Source organism: Chiloscyllium punctatum, chromosome 4 (assembly GCF_047496795.1).
Source record: "Chiloscyllium punctatum isolate Juve2018m chromosome 4, sChiPun1.3, whole genome shotgun sequence".
Classification (NCBI taxonomy): Eukaryota; Metazoa; Chordata; class Chondrichthyes; order Orectolobiformes; family Hemiscylliidae; genus Chiloscyllium; species Chiloscyllium punctatum.
This window is the reverse complement of record NC_092742.1, coordinates 69,962,764-69,979,865: the sequence shown is the minus strand read 5'-3', so window position 1 is coordinate 69,979,865 and position 17,102 is coordinate 69,962,764. Positions and strand designations below refer to the sequence as shown.

The 17,102-nt window shown below is 39.9% G+C and overlaps 1 protein-coding gene across 2 annotated transcripts in view; it reads left to right on the top strand.

Moving 5' to 3' along the window:
* Positions 1-686: 686 nt before the first annotated feature.
* coch (coagulation factor C homolog, cochlin (Limulus polyphemus)) overlaps positions 687-17,102 on the top strand; it is a 65,398-nt gene continuing 48,982 nt past the window's right edge. The window contains exons 1-4 of one of the 2 annotated variants that reach the window (XM_072569006.1): positions 687-707; positions 1,826-1,893; positions 2,546-2,590; positions 2,946-3,102. In XM_072569006.1, the coding sequence (XP_072425107.1) occupies positions 1,860-1,893; positions 2,546-2,590; positions 2,946-3,102 (236 nt within the window). In that variant the 5' untranslated portion in view covers positions 687-707; positions 1,826-1,859. Of the gene's footprint in view, positions 708-1,090; positions 1,279-1,825; positions 1,894-2,545; positions 2,591-2,945; positions 3,103-17,102 lie in introns of those variants that run through there. The other variant, XM_072569005.1, reaches the window with a different exon arrangement.

Below are 17,102 nucleotides of genomic sequence, written 5' to 3'. Positions count from 1 at the left end.
GTTTGGGGTGTTGGCAGGGATGCACTATAAAAGGGATTCCCTCGAGCAAACAGGATCAATATGACATATTGTTCAGAGCAACCACTCCCACCAGCTAAATCAAATACTTGCCTATTTATATGTAGCTTTTAACATACCATGATGCTCAAAACTGATGTTAACTTAGATATCTCCCCTACTCTTAGCTGTGATCTGATATGATTGTATTTTCACAATAAAGTTGAAAATCATACAACACCAGGTTATTGTCCAACAGGTTGATTTGGAAGCACTAGCTTTTGGAGCGCTGCTCCTTCATCAGGTTTAGTGTCACAATAAAGTATTGTCAGTAATTGAAATAATCTCTTTCATTCATTCAGAACATTGGTTTATTTTGTCTAACATTTATTTCTATGAAATGCCTTAAGGCTATTGTTCTGATTTTTAAACATGTTGAATAAATACAGGTTGACAGTTTAATCCTGACTGGCACTAACTGCATACTGGACTGAATGGAAATATTAATGTAATGGGAGTGATTTGCTTGCTATGACAACTTAATTTGTTAACTTGTTAAATTTCTAAACTAAACCCATTACCATTTTTCATCAAGAGGTTTGAATGTGAGACATCTGACAGTGCCTTCACAATGCAGGGTCAGGATCGACATCCAGCGAACTGAGGAAGTTACCCTGTTCTGACATGTTCTGTCTGCGATTTTAATTTGGGTGATTTTCATATTGGGTAATTTTTCGGTCCTTGTGATTTCAGTTTGGGTGATTTTTCACTTCAGGCGATTTTTCAGATTAGGTGATTTTCAGTTCGGGTGATTTCAATCCAGGAGTGATTTCCGATTCTTATGACTCCAGATAATTGTCTTTTCAGGTGATTTTCAGTTCGGGTGTTTCTCGGGTGGTGGTAACTGCTCAGTCATTTTCCCCACATCCTGCATGCATGATTTTCTCGGATTCTGGCTGCTTTCCTGGGAACCGCTGGTTATCTGTTAGTGCAGATTTCCCACTACCCTCACACACTACATAGTATTGCCACTCGATTTGTCCCCTTCATATTTGTAAAACCTAATTGTCGTCGGTGAGAGGAGTGATGAAAAAAAAACTCAGTCATTTGTAAAAAGTGCCCAACTGGAACACGTCGGCGTGACGCAACGGGGAGTATTTAGGTGAATTGGGGAAGTTTGGGTTAAGCCTGAGTTTTGAGCCGGACACTGAATCCGAGAGCTCAGGGAGAAGGTCAGTGTGGGGCAACGGCAGACTGAGCGTGGAAACTTTCTACACAGAGGTATTTACTGGAGAGTGCTGCTTTCAGTGAATTCTGACTTATTGCTAACAAGAAGACCTGAGTGTGGAGAATTGTATCTTGCTATTCCGCGTGGACTCTGAATAAAGGGCAGGATGGGGGGGGGACATAGGTCCAACAGTAAACGCTGCTGATTGTAACAAAACAAATCTGCAACAGTTGCTGTGAATGACCATTAGATAGTAACCAAGCAACACTGGGACAGGGATTAAAATCTTTGCTGGGAAATGCGGACCTTTCTCACTGCTTTCATTTATGAATTGTCTAAAATGCCTAGAAGGTTACCTGAGTTTTTATTTTGTTCTCCGGTGGTATCTGTTAAAATAAGAGTCAAAAGAAACATTAGGTCCCATTCTGCTGGGACAGTGTAAGAAATTTCATCCGTTACCTTGCGGGCGTGTGAACTCCTGTTGCGATAGTAAACTGTCTTGTTGAAGTTTTTTTTTGCTCAGACATTATCCTGTAGATATGTTGCCTTGTTTCGGGCATGTTTGGCTGACGGTGATGGATGCTTTGTATTTGACTGTAGCTCTGGGACTGAGGGACAGTGGGACGCTGTTACAATGTCTGTCTTCAGCACGGCGATCCTTTCTCTCGGTGAGTACCTTCTCTCAGTCAACCACTGGGTAAACAGTTGCAATTCGGTCAACCGAGGAAGTGGCGGTTCAACCCCGTCCGTTTAAGGGGAGCCTCTAAACTCTCCTTAATCCTGCCTGCAGACACCGGGAGACATGCGACAGGTTAGAGTCTGCTAGGTATTTGAGGTCCGGAGTTCAGATCTTACCCGAGTACAACCGTGTCCGGGAGGGAGAGAGTTGCCGAGCGATCCAGGCCCGCCTTATCTGCTGTGTCTGGACTGTACGTCAAAGGGATGAAGAGAATAGGAGCGTCTCGGAGCCAGGAAAACCTGCAGCTGCAAATATCTTCAGGACAGCAATATACCTAAAACAAATAATTGACACGACTCTCACAAAATGCAGTGTTCTGAAGTTTGGTGCAGGTTAAATCTAGAGTTGTTTAATTCAAGTTACTACACCTCCTGTTGTTAGCACTAAACCCCAATTTGCGCTCTCACAAAAAAACCTGTTTATCACCCATTTGTTTTACTGGAAAATGACCATATATTTGATTAAATGCTTTACACAAGTTATCCGTTCTCATTCCTCTGACAGCTGTGACTGATTCTTGTATTTCTCTTTGAAAGTAATACTCTGGAATTACAAGATATTATTCATTTTGATGTGTGCAGGGATCTTAATATTCACTTCACCAGCAAACGGGGCCCAAGGATCAGGTACGCTTTCTAAAATGCAGTGACTCATCTGCATTATCTTTATCGACATATTCCATGTGAAAGATTTCTGAAGCAATTTACTAGATATCATTTTTTTGTTGGGCACAATATTGTGTTCTTACAGAGATCTCCCATACCAGATGTACACTTTCCTCAGTTACCTTATGTAATGTAAATGCATATTTATTAAGTATCCTTAATCAATGCGACGGGACAATTGATGCCACCTTGTAAAACAGTTATCGTTTTGTGTCAATATGTTGAGATTTGAGTTTTTAATTGCTGAAGAGATATCTATCAGTCATGGTCCTGTGATATTTATTGCAAATTATGTTTCTATGTTTTATTCTTCAAGTGCCCATGTCAATCAACTGTACCACCAGAGGCGCTTACTATAAGGAGAATCAGGTGGATGTGCTGTGCCCACCACATTGCGATTACACCCAGCTATCGGTCTGGGGATCTGGAGTGTATGCCTCAGTTTCCAGTATCTGTGCAGCTGCAGTTCACAGGTGAGATCCTTAAATGAAACTCATTCTTAAAGAAACATGAATGAGACCTCAAAACTAATACCCATGAATGAAAGCCAAATGAGCAATGCATTTTCACAAGCAGTGTGTCATGTAGATAGCCAAGTTTTAGTCCCTCAGTAGGCTGACTTACATATGTGAAATTTTGAGGAGACACAGGACAGGACAGAATGTATATGATATTGAGGAACAATGAACCTGATTGTCTTTTTCTGTATAATCATATTTTCTGTTGCTTATCTGTACAAACGTTATCTTCAAAATCAATGCACAAAGTAGATGGGTTTCTAAAGCAGCCCTCAGCTTAAGGATGAAAGTGAAAGAGATTTAGGTTAAACATACTCAATTAATGCAAAGCAAATAAATGTTGATCTGTGCAATCAGAACAGTTGAATGGTAGTGGAAAGGGTACTGTACATTGTTTAATATATTGAATACTGCATCCTCAGCTGGCTACCAAGAGATAAGGAAACTAAGTGAAGAAAGGGGCTAAGCAGTTTAGTCCTGATGTTATGTATCTAATTATTAGGAAGAGAGATATCTCAGAAGTGATCTTGTAGAGATATAAATAGTAAATATAGGAACGTTTTTTAAATCAAAGATGGGAGTTGGACAAGGAAAAAAAGATTCAAACTACAGAAAGGAAACTTCATGGTTGATATCCGAAAGTTCTACGTGAAGAAAGCAATCGATGATGAGAATAGATTTTCAGGCAGATGGCAGTGTTAAAAGCATGCATCTCATCAAAGAGACAAACACAGTAAGAACAGAGGGGCTGTATGTTTTTTCTGGATGAATAGGTATAGTGGGCTGAATGACCTTAATTATTTGAAATTGCCCTGAAATCCTGTGGGTTTTGTTTTATTTCAGTGCCCTTACAGCTATGCAACAAATTCAAGTTGGGGAAGCGTAATAGTAATTTGTTATTTGTTCATATGCTCTGGTTATTACAGACAGGGCCAGCATTTATTGCCCTTTCTTAAATTACTCATGAGAAGGTGGTGATGAGCTAACTTTATGCATGGCTCCAGTCTTTGCGATTTGGATGTACTTACAATGCTGTTGGGAAGGGAATGCCAGGCTTTTGGTCCCCTGAATAGCAATATCGTTCCAAAGCACAATGGTGTTTGTTGCCCTTGTAAGGAATGACCACTGTCAGCTGAACCTTCGGACAACCAGCAGGGATACACGATTCAAGAATGGTAAACTCATAATATCACTTTCCCTCTTCCTGTAATCCCAAAGTTAAAAGCAAATTTATTACTTTATTTCCAATTTTCACACAGAGAGTTGCAAACCTGTAGAATTCTTTATCACAGAGGGCTGTTGAGGCTGAGTGACTAAGCCTGAGATTGACAACATTTTAATCAGTAAGGGAGTCAAGGGTTATGGGGAAAAGGCAGGAAAGTGGAGTTGAGAATTATCCCATCAGCTATAATCTGATTGAATGGCCGAGCAGATTCAGTGGGTTGAATGGCCTACTTGTGCTCCTGTATCTAATGATCTTACATCCATCATTCACATTCTTGCTGACATACTGCTTTCGAACATGAGCCAGGAAGTTCTGAAAATATGGACAAGAATATTTCAAAGCAGACTGTGCAATTCAATCTGAATAGTTATGTGGTCCGGAGTTGTTTATGCAATTTATTGCAGGATAGGATTGGTTGCCAGATAACTTGTCGCCACTCATATTCCGCATCCGCATCCACCTCCTCCCACCCTGTCCATCACATTATTCTTTTGGCAATCACAGGCCAAAATAGAGTTAATGTTCGAAATTCATCAAATATGTTGCGGTTTTTGAATAATCTTGTGAAAGGGTGTCTCTTTATTTCAGTATGGCAATGCATAAGCTGAAACCTTTTGTATAGGATGAGATCATTATTTCCCCAAACCATAGAGCAGTGTAAGAAAATAACTCCAATTTAACTATTATTTTGTAACAATTTTAGTACTAACAACTTGAATGCTTATTATCATTTCCTTGCATCATCCTGTTTGGGAGTGTCCCACTTGTGTTTCACTGACTCCAGACAGAATCTTAGGTAATCAGGAAACAAAACGCCATAATATAGCCTAGTTAGGGTGGCATAGGGGCTTAGTGGTTAGCAATACTGCCTCACTGTGCTGGGTGCTGGGTTCAATCCCAGCCGCAGGCGACTGTCTGCATGGAGTTTGCACATTCTCCCTGTGTCTGCGTGGGTCCTTTCCGGGTGCTCCGGTTTCCTCCCACAATCCAAAGATGTGTAGGTTAGCTGAATTGGCCATGCCAAATTGCCCATAGTGTTCATGTATGTGTAGGTTAGGTGCATTAAATGTCGAATAATAGGGGAATGGGTCTGGGTGGGATACTCTTTGGAGGATTGGTGTGGACTTGCTGGGCAGAAGGGCCTGTTTTCACACTGTAGGGATTCTATGTTTACATCATGAGGACTGTCAATTGAACTGGTTAGGAGAAAATAAGCCAACATTCCAAGGCTTGAGCGAAATCATCCCACATTCCCTGAAGGATAATTCATCAGTGCTTCTTTTCAAGCATATCTTCACATACACAGTTTTTCTTTGGAGGATAGTGTGGAAGCGATGGAATGATTCCCGGGTTAATTATCAGCCCATTTAACTGTGTCATGAATGCTACTTATTGCTATTATATCCAGTCAGTAACATTAGAAGAATTTGTCCTGCGAATGTGCTCCAGGGTTTAAACATCTAGACAGGAGGCAGTGGATTGTTTTGTGTATCAAATTGTGTTGAATCTTGAATTAGTTTCATTGTAACAGATTTATACAGTTGTGTTTTGAAGGGTTATACCTCTCTATTGTCTTTCTGTAAACTAAATCTGCTATTCATTGTGAACTGTAATGTGATTCCCTCATAATTATTCTATTCCAGTAATTTCAATTGATATGTTTAAAAGACAAAGGAGATAAAGGAAAAGTGCAAGACTCACTAATATGTGTCTCTCTGTGTAATATATGTCTGCAGCTGATTACTTTTTGCTGGTAACCACTAGTTAATTCACTGAAGTGTTGATACAAGCATGGGTTATTTTTGGCATTGGAGCAGTTTTGTGCAAATAGGCATATTCCAGGTTTTCTGAATTCAAAGGAAACTGAGATGTTTCATTTTAAATAGAAATTAGTTTAGTTGCAGCACAGAATCTTTTCTTACATTATAGTAACACAGCTTGGCTACTTGATACTCAACATCTTAATAATTCCAGAACCACTTTACAAAACTAAAAACATGGGGGAAAGAGAAAAAAATGGTTCAATATTGTATGATTTTTTTCTGGCAATATATTGTAAAGGAATGCAACAAATATGAAAACACTGGACATGTACAGCAGAATCTTATAAGAAGGCACTATTAAATTTAGGAATATAATAAGATAACTAACTGTTTTAACTTGATCAAATTCATTCCTGCCTGATTTCAGAGTTAAATAAATCTTGCAGTATGTTTGCGCCTGACCTTGAATAGCATTCACACTAAACACTTGCATCGAGGGAGACTTGCCAGTTCTCAGCCACACCACTGAATAGAGTACTGTAAGGAAGCAGAGTGCTCCACTTCAGGTAGGATAATTAAGCATAAGGCTCGTGTTGTCTTGCAGATGTTTGCATTTTGTCAGTTGACTGCAGGCTACCCTCATCCAAAGAGTGAAATCAGGCATAAATTACATGGAATTAAAATCAGATGCAAATGGTATTGATTGTTGAATAAGAGGGTCCTGAATTTACTTGAACTACCATAACCCATCAATGATGGTAAGAAACTTCCTGTTTGGCATTTTCCATTTCTGAAGAAAACTAGAGCTTTGCAGCAATTTTTGAAATAAATCTTCTTGCAAAGACCTCTGACTCTACCTAAATGCTTCACAAATTCTGCAAAAGATTGAATTGCCAACTGCCATATTGAGCCACACAGTTGTCACTGCCATTGACTCAATCTAAACCAGTAGGTTTTACTGGTCACTCTCCTCCAGTCACAGTCAGGAAAGCTCCTTATCTGGCTATTATTTGACCACTTCAGGGCCTCAGTTGGTTGCCTGGCACCTACCTTACAGCTCGTACATTACATGAAGGATCAGGTGATGGGCTCAACATTCTAAGCCATCCAACCATTTTTATACATTCCCAATCTCCCGACTCCCTTGTACAGCAAATGTAAAATTCCAGTGATGGAACCATACAGCGTAGAATGGGGCTGGTGGAAAGGCTCTGACAATATGTTTGTCTGTTTGAGACTGAGCTGAGAAATGAAACTGTAATGTTACCTTGTTTTTCACAGCAAATCTATGAATAGATCATATTTCTCCTTTCAAATAGATGTTACCATGATCTACAGCTGCTTTTTAACTAATATTAGTGCAGCATAGTTTGAGGAAAGTGTCCACATATTGAGATGTAGCTTTAAAGAACTTGGCTGATCAGATCATTCAGCAAGCTTTTGGAACACCGATAGCAATCAGAACGCAATTAATTTAGCTGTTTAATATGAACCAAAATTTGCAGTTCAGGAACATTGTCCAGTTCAATCCCACCCTTTACAAACCAACGCTAAAAAGTGTTTCTAGCTGTCTGCTTTCATACAGATATTGAACTTATCAAAGCAACTTATGGTGTAAATCACATTACCATTGTAAATGTGCTGGAATTATTTTTTTGTCAGGAAATGCTTACTGTGATTGTGTCCATGAAAAAATAATCAACATTTTTTCATGAACAGTGCACTTTTTATTAAGATTAGCATTAAAGAGTTAAAGGAGGATATAGCGTATTATTTTGATGTACTGAAGTGCATCAAATTGCAAGAGTCATTATGATCCAACTTAATTTACACCATTTCATCAGATGCATTTCTCCATTTTGAAGTTAATTGGGAATATCTGTGTGGCATTTTGCATGTTATGAGAAGTGTTGGTGAAATAATAATGTTGCATGGGCTGTATTCCAAAGATACTCTCAGGACTTGGTTGCAAATACCACCATCAGACAGTGAAATTTGATTGTTTTTAAAAAGATTGGAATGAAAGTCTAATAATGACTATAAAAGCATTGTTTGTTGTCATAAAAAACCATCTGGTTTCTTTAGTAAAGGAATTCTGTTTTATTCTGCATAATTACATATGACTCCAGACCTACAGCAATGTGCTGACTCTTTAATGCCCAACAGCTTGACAGTCATACTCAAAATCAGTACTTTCCATATATCACCATTCTGGGATAAGACATGTCCCAGCAGGGGTACAGTTGAAAGTTGCCCTGGGAGTCCTTAACATTGACTTTGTACAACATCCAGTCTCATACCACTTGGTCAAACAAGGGCAAGGATCTCCTGTTGATTATCATGTACTGCACACTCCTCCCAACTCAGCTTATGAATTAATACTCTACCATGCACTGGTAAAGGCACAGAATATACTCAGGGTTGGCAACTTCAATGTCCACCATCAACAGTGGCTCAGCAGCACTGATACTGACCAAGTTGGTTGTTATAGCGACCAACTGTATCTGAGGTAGGAAGTGAAAGAACCAAAAGAGATTGGACCTCATCCTTAGCAAACATTTGCCGCAGATAAGTCTGTCCTTGACAATATCAGTTGGAATGATTACTACTCATCCTTAATAAAGACAAAGTCCCATCCTCACATTTCTAATACCATCCATCATGTGTGGCACCACCAGCATACTAAATGGGATACATTTCAAACAGATTTAGTGACTCAAGACTGGGCTTCAATAAGGCACTGTGAGCCATCTTGAGTAGCAGAATTATACTCCCAACACAATCCTCAATTTCTTGGTCTAGAATATTCCCCATCTACCATTACCATCAATCCAAGGGCAAACCCTGGTTCAAAGAAGAATGCAGGAGGGTGTGCCAGGAGCAGCAATAGGAATACCTGATGTGATGTGCCAACCTATTGAAACTACAATGCATGACTGCTTAAATGTCAAACAGCAGAAGCACCAAGTGACGGAGTTAAACGATTCCACAGCCAATGGATCAGATCTAAGTTCTGCAATCCTGTCACATCCAGTCATGAATGGAAAATTACTGGTGGCGGAGCCTCCACAAATACCCCATCCACAATAATGTGAGAGCTCAGCATATCAGTGCAACAGCATTTACAACTATCTTCAGGCAGACTGCTGAGTGGATGATCAAACACGGCTTTCTTTGGAGGTCCTCGACATCACGGATGCCATTCTTCAATCAGCTTGTTCACACCACACAATCTCAGGAAATAGCTGGAAACACTGGATATTGTGAACCTTGACAATATTCCCACAATAGCAAGGTAGACTTGCACTCCAGAACATGCTGTGCCCCTACCCTGGCAGCTCCATTGCATCAATGGCATCTACCCAGAAATAACCAAAATTGCTCGGGTACATCCTGTATAAAAACAAAGCATGACAAATCAAACCCAGAAAATTTACTGTACCATTAGTCTACTTTAAAGCGACATGGAAGGTGTTGCAAGAGTGGTCTCAACTATCATTTGTATAACGATGCCCTGCTCACTGACTCTCAGTTTGGGTCTGCCAAGGTCACTCAGCTCCTGACTCATTACAGCCTTGGTTCAAAAATGGACAAAACAGCTGAACTCCAGAGGGGAAGTGAAAATAACTGGCCTTGACATCAAAGTCACATTGACCAAGGACAACATCAAAGAACCCTAGCAAAACTGGAGTAATTAGAAATCAGGGAGAAACTCTCTGCAGGTACAAAGATGGATAGCCATTGTTGTTGGAGGTTATCTCAACTCCCAGACAGAAAAATGTAAGAGCTAGGAGCAAGAGTAGTCAATTCAGCCCCTCAGGTCTGCTCCACCATTCAGTATGGTCATGGTTAATCTCACCTTGCCCTTAACTCTACTTTCCTGCTGCTCTCCATAACCTTTCAACCTTTTATTATTAAACGTCTATCTCCTCTTTAAATTTACTCAGTGTCCCAACATCCACCACACTCTGGGCTACTGAATTCCATAGATTCCATTGATGAGAGAAGTAATTACTTCTTATCTCTGTTTTAAATCTACTGTCCCTTATCCTAAATCCAAGTCCTCTTGTACTAGATTGTCCCATGAGAAACATTCTGTCTATATCTATTCTGTCAATCACTTTAATATTTTATATATCTTGATTAGATCTCCTCTCACTCTTTAAACTGCAAAGAAAATAGCCTAAGCTGCTCCATCTGTCTTTATAAGACAAATTCATCATCTCTGGAATCAATCTAATGAGCCTCCTCTGAATTGCCTCCAATGCATGTTCATCCTTCCTCAAGTAAAGGCACCAAAACTATATGCAATACTCCATGTGCAATCTCACTACTACCTTATCCAGTATGTTCACTGATGATTACACAATGTTCAGCAGATTCAAGACACAAGTGTGATAGAATACTCACCTGTCTGCATAAAGATGATTAGCAATTTCCTAACAGCATTGTAGGTGTACCGACACCAAATGAACTGCAGCAGTTCAAGAAGGCAGCTTACTTCTACCTTCTCAAGGGGAACTAGAGATGGACAGTCATTCAGTGACGTCCACATCCTCTGAGTGAATTAAAATAAACCTTGATAGCAGAGGGTGTAGAGGATCTGTATGTGTCAAATTGCAGCCTTGAGGGTTTTCAGCGCTTCTTGCACTCATTATCAGCTGAATTACCACAGCATCTCCTGAGATATAGAGTACAGAAACTATCCAGCTATTGGTTTGTCATTTAACAAAATCAAAACATTCCTGTGCCTTTGAATGATATCATTTAATATGTGGACAAGGTCTGACCTCAGCCCAAAGTGTTGCTGATCCTATAACCCCTACATGGGATCCTTCTTACAGTATGAGCAAGTTGTAGGCCCAGTGTTACTTGTTGAGGGTTTAACCTTGATCTGCCCTGCAATGTTACTGCTTCTGTCATACCTGCTTATTGTCTTGCAGTATCACATTAGATATTAGTGCCTGGAAAAGGGAGTGAAGTTGGGTTCATAGCCTTTACAAAATCAGCAGTTGATATGGGGTGAAGCCACCCTAGAGGAGTGTAGAGCAATAGTTGAGTAGGGTTGTTTGAAAATCATCATTCTTTAGGGTGTAGGTTTGCTCGCTGAGCTGTAGGTTTGATATCCAGACATTTCATTACCTGGCTAGGTAACATCAACAGTGGCGACCTCCAAGTGAAGCGAAGCTGTTGTCTCCTGCTTTCTATTTATATGTTTGTCCTGGATGGGATTCCTGGGGTTTGTGGTGATGTCATTTCCTGTTCGTTTTCTGAGGGGTTGATAGATGGCATCTAGATCTATGTGTTTGTTTATGGCGTTGTGGTTGGAGTGCCAGGCCTCTAGGAATTCTCTGGCATGTCTTTGCTTAGCCTGTTCCAGGATAGATGTGTTGTCCCAGTCGAAATGGTGTTCTTTTTTTCCTCCATGTGTAGGGCTACGAGGGAGAGAGGGTCATGTCTTTTTGTGGCTAGCTGGTTTTCGTGTATCCTAGTGGCTAACTTTCTTCCTGTTTGTCCTATGTAGTGCTTCTGGCAGTCCTTGCATGTAATTTTGTAGACGACGTTTTGTCCAAGGGATGTACTGGGTCTTTTAACCAGGTAATAAAACCAGGTAATAATGAAGCAGGATATCATACCTACAGCTCAACGAGCAAACCTACACCCTAAACCTCAACCTGAGCTACAAACCTTCACAAACCTTGCATCATCATTCTTTCTCAGGGGGAATTTTACAGGCTATACATTTCTCTCTGCTGCTTGGTGAGCTTGTAACATGGTCAAATCCAAAGGAAGCCACAAAGGATTAGGAACAGACAGTGGTAAATTGTATCCCATAATTTAAGATGACTACTTCCAGAATTCCTTGTGTAGAAATTGTGGCTTTCAACAAAGTTATCACAGACCTCTTCAGATCCATGAACTGCTGAGGTGAATCGGTTCAGCTTTGCTGTCAGTACACCTACAATACTGACAGGCAGAGAAATCCAGGACTTTGACTCAGCTATGCTGAAGGAACAGCAATATATTTCTTCTTCAGGATAGTGAGTGCCTTGGAGAGGAACTTGCGGGTGATGATGTTCCCATGTATCAACTGCCCTTGTCCTTCATGATAGAAGTGGTCATGGGTTTGAAAAGTGATATTTAGGGAGCTTTGGTGAATTTTTGCAGTACATCTAGTACACACTGCATTGGTATTAAAGGGAGTGAATGTCTGTGGATGACAGGCCAATTAAATAGGCTACATTAGCCTGGATGATGTCAAGCTTCTTGAGTCTTATTAAAGCTACACTCATCCAGGCAAGTGAAGAATATTCCATCATACTCCTCCCTTGTGTCTTGTAGATAGTAGGCTTTGGTGAATCAGGAGGTGGATTACTCACGATTGGATTTGTACTCTGATTGGATCTTATATTGACAGTATTTATAAATCTAATGCAACTCATCAATGGTAACCCCCAGAATGTTGATAGTTAATTGTAATGTTGCCTAATGGATTCAAACTGGCAATAGATATATTTAGGAACTGATGTTAGAAAGTTAATTATGTAAAGAGTAAAACCTTTGTCGTTGTTTTAGAGACTTTTGTACCAAAATGGGATAACTGTGGAATTTCCAAGGTGGAAGAAATTAAATTAGTCTGAAAGACTTTGCTGGTTCATGTACCATAAACAATCTTTGACTATAAAGGTGAAGAAAGGGAATTGTCCCTGCTTTTCCCACAGAGATTGGTGAAAAGCACTTTCAATCATTTTGTTGCATCCCAACGGAGAATGGATCTGTTGTTTGCTGGCCTCTCTTCCCCTACGCTCTGCATCTCAAATTGGTTTTATTAATGCATTCAGTCACTGTCTTGGACATCCTGAAAAGCATCATGTCAGTGAATATCTGCCATTCTTAAAACCTTTCTGCAGCAGTGATTGATAAGGCTCAGAAACAGAAAGTAAGAAAGATTTGCATTAATGTATTATGACCCTCAGATAAGTGTGAGGTCTTGCATTTTGGGAAGTCAAATCAAGTTAGGAGTTTCATGGTGAATGGTAGGGCCTTAAGGAATGTAATGGAATAGAGGGACCTTGGGGTTCAGGTGCATGGTTCTCTGAAAGTGGAGTCACAGGTAGATTAGGCAGCGAAGAAGGCTTTTGGCACACTGGCCTCCATCAGTCAGGGCATTGAATATAGAAGTTGAGAAGTTGTGTTGCAAGTATACAGGACTTGGTGAGGCCACAATTGGAGTATTGTGTTCAATTTTGGTCACCTTGCTATAGGAAGGATGTTATTAAACTGGAGAGAGTGCAGAGGAAATGTACAAGGCTGTTACCAGGAGTCAAGGGTCTGAGTTATAGGGAGAGGTTGGACAAGCTAGACTTTTTTCTTTCGTGCATATGAGATTGAAGGGGAATCTTGTAGAAGTCTATAAGATTATGAGAGACATGGAGAGGAATGCACTCAGTCTTTTTCCCAGGGTTGGAGAATCGAGGATTAGAGGGCATCAGTTTAAGGTTGGAGGGGAAAGAATAAAAGGGAAGCTGAGGGGCAATTTATTTTACACAGTGTGTGATATGCATGTTTAATCAACTGCCATGGAAGTGGTTGAGGTGAGTACATTAACAGCATCTAAAAGGCATTTGGACAATACATGGATAGGAAGTGATTAGGGGGATATGGGCCAAGTGCAGGGAAATGAGATTGGTGTGGCTGGACATTTTGGTCAGCATGGACCAGTTTGGGCCAAAGGGCCTGTCTCTGTGCTGTAGGACTCTGACTCTATGATTCAGATGTCTCAAAGAGCCTTGCAGTTAATCATTTTGTTGATGTACAAAATGATGTGGACAATTTGTGCTTAGCATGCTCTCGCAAACATCAGTGTGATCATTACTAGGTAATCCGCTTTTTGTGATTTTCGTTATTGGATAAATATTAGCCAAGCCATGAGGGATATTACACTTGCTGTTCTTCAAAATGGTGCTATGGGACCTTATATATTCACTCAAGCAAGCACATGGATTTCAAGTTTAAAGTCTCATCCAAGAGGTGGCACCTTTCACAATGCATTGTTCACTCATGACTGCATCAGACTAACCATTGGTGAAGACTGTTTTTACTCTCTCATACGACTTAAGTATTGCTGCCTTGGCCAGCATTTGTTGCCCATTCCTTACTAGCCTTGGGAAGATGGTGGTGAGCCACCTCTTGGAACCACTATAGTCCATGAAGTGCCGATTTAAACAATTAGCTCACTTTTATTCTTTCTGATGCAGATTGCATATAAACCTCATGCTATCTTCTCATTAACATGTTGGAAGCAACCAACCGGTGTTAAATGTACTATAGGATGTATTTGAACATGCAGCGCAAATCTGTGAGAGTATAACATCATATAAAGTTAGCCCGTGTTATTTAACACCAGACAGTACTATTTAAAGGAGAGGTGAATTTTAACTGAGCTGATTCCTGAAGTGGTTTGGAATGAGTGTCCACATAGGCAAATTGTTGAAAAAATTGGGTAAAAGGACATTGATGTTTATTTGTACATCAAGGTTCTTGAACATAGCACTAGAATCCTTGGTATAAAATATGGGCAGGGAGGGTCACCTATTCAAAAGGAATCAAGAGATCCTCCAGACAGATATATGAAAGTAATGGGAGCAGTTAGCCTTTGCAGTTAATGCTAACATTGCCTTGAGGACCAAGATGCAGTGACACAAAAAGTCCAATGGTCTCTTACTAGTGCCCAGAGTGAGTAAATGCATCTTCAAATGCCAGATCCAAATAAATGAAGTACTAACTTCACAAACCGCTCAGTACACCACACTCCTAACATTCACCACCGACAATTTCTATTAGTGATGGTTCAGATTTAACCTCTATAGCCGGACCTCAGCATCACACATCTAGCACAATTGCAAGCCTCTCACCCACGTGTCTCAGCTTCAAACATATTGACAACTGCGTGGTGCAGAGGATAGTGTGGTACATAACTGAAGGCAACAGTGTCTAAACAGCTGGTGATGGGAAGGGTGCAGTTTTAAATGCTGACTGTATGCCTTAACACCTGTAAACCAGCATGCGTACAGCTCTGCACCCTATACTATGGGGAAACTTGCTGTCCAAGTGAATCTACATACATGTTACACTTTGGATCAAAAGGGAGAAATGTATTCCTTCTCTTCACATGCAACTTTCTTGCACAACAGTGTGTAGTGCTGTGTGAGAAGTTGGACATATTCTCTGCTCTATAATGTCATAATATTATAAGATATGGGAGCAGGAAAAGACCATTTCTATCATGGATTCTATTCTGCCATTCAATTTAGTCTGCCCCATAAGTCTTCATTCATTTATAAATCAAAAATCTATCTTAATTAACTTTGAACATATTCAATTATTCAGTCTCCAATGCTGTCAGTAGGAGAGAATGCCAAACTAACAATTCCTTGAGAGAAGAAATTACATCTCATCTCATCCTACATGGGAGCCTTCTTATCTTTAAACTGTTCCCACAGTTCTAGATTCCTTTCTGAAAGGAAACATCCTTGTCCTAAGTACTCTCTCAAGCCCACACAAGATCCTATATGTCTTATCCTGCAGATGCTGGAAATCTGAAACAAAACAGAAATTGTTGGAGCAAGTCTTGTATCATCTCTGGAGAGAAATGAGAGTTAATGTTTCGGGTCCAGTAGTCTAGATGCTTCAGATGAAGGGGCATTGGAACGTTATGTTGAACAGAGTTTCCCTACTTTTATACTCACCTCTTTCAATAAAGACCAACATACCATCTGTCTTCCAAATCACTTGATGTGCCAACATACTAACATATTGTGATTCAAATATAATGACACCCAGATCCCACTAAACCACAGAATTCTGCTGTTTGTCTACATAAAAATAAAATTCTGCTTTCTATATCTTCCTACCAAAGTGGAGAACCTCACATTTTCCCACATTATACTCCATCTATCAAATTTTTGCTCACTCAATTAACCTCTTTGCATTTCTCACAATTTATTCTTCCCTTTTTTCTTCAGCACATTTAGTTACAATTTAGTTGGTCTCTTCAATCAAATTATTAATACAGATGATTAACAGTTGAGATCGCAACACTAATTCCCACAGCATTCCACCAGTTACAATTTATCAATTTTACAATTGATTCACATTCTCTGTATCCCATTAGCCAGTCCTCTATCCAAGCTATTTATCACCCTTACACCGTGTTCTCTTATCTTGTGATCTTTACGTGACACTTTGTTGAATTATCTACTGGGTTTCTTTAATCTACTATGCTTTTTATATGGGCGAAAGTGAGGACTACAAATGCTGGAAATTAGAGTCAAGAGTGTGGTGCTGGAAAAGCACAGCAGGTCAGGCAGCATCCAAGGAGCAGGAAAATTTACGTTTCAGGCAAAAACCGCTTTTTATCTGCTGACAGATCTTTGGTGAGTTTGTTAAATAGGGCATCCCTTTCGCAAAATCGTGATGATTTTGCCTGATTGCAATTATGATTTCATAAATGTTTTGCTCCTACCTCCTTAATAATAGATTCTAGAATTTTTCCAGTAATAGATATTAGACTAACTGGCCTTGAGTTTCTTACTTTCTGTCTCTCTTTTTCTATAAATAATGATGTTGCATTTGCAAATTTCCAGTCTGCTTGGACCTTTTCATAATCAACGGAAATTTCAAAAATTATACCCAAGCATCTGTATCTCTGTGGTCACTTCCATTCAAACTCTAAGATGCAGACCATGAGGCCAGAGCACTTGTCACCCTTTTATTAGATTGTGTGATTCTGGTACTTTGTTTTTAGTGATTGCGACTGTTTTCAGATTTAAAATCCATTTCTCCCCTAACTCCTCTTTTTCTGATATTCTTGGGATGCTTTTCTTATGTCGTCTACTCTGGCAAAGAATCAGCACTCATTGCTGTTACTCCTTTTCTTCTAGAAGTGGAAATATACAAGTCTTTAT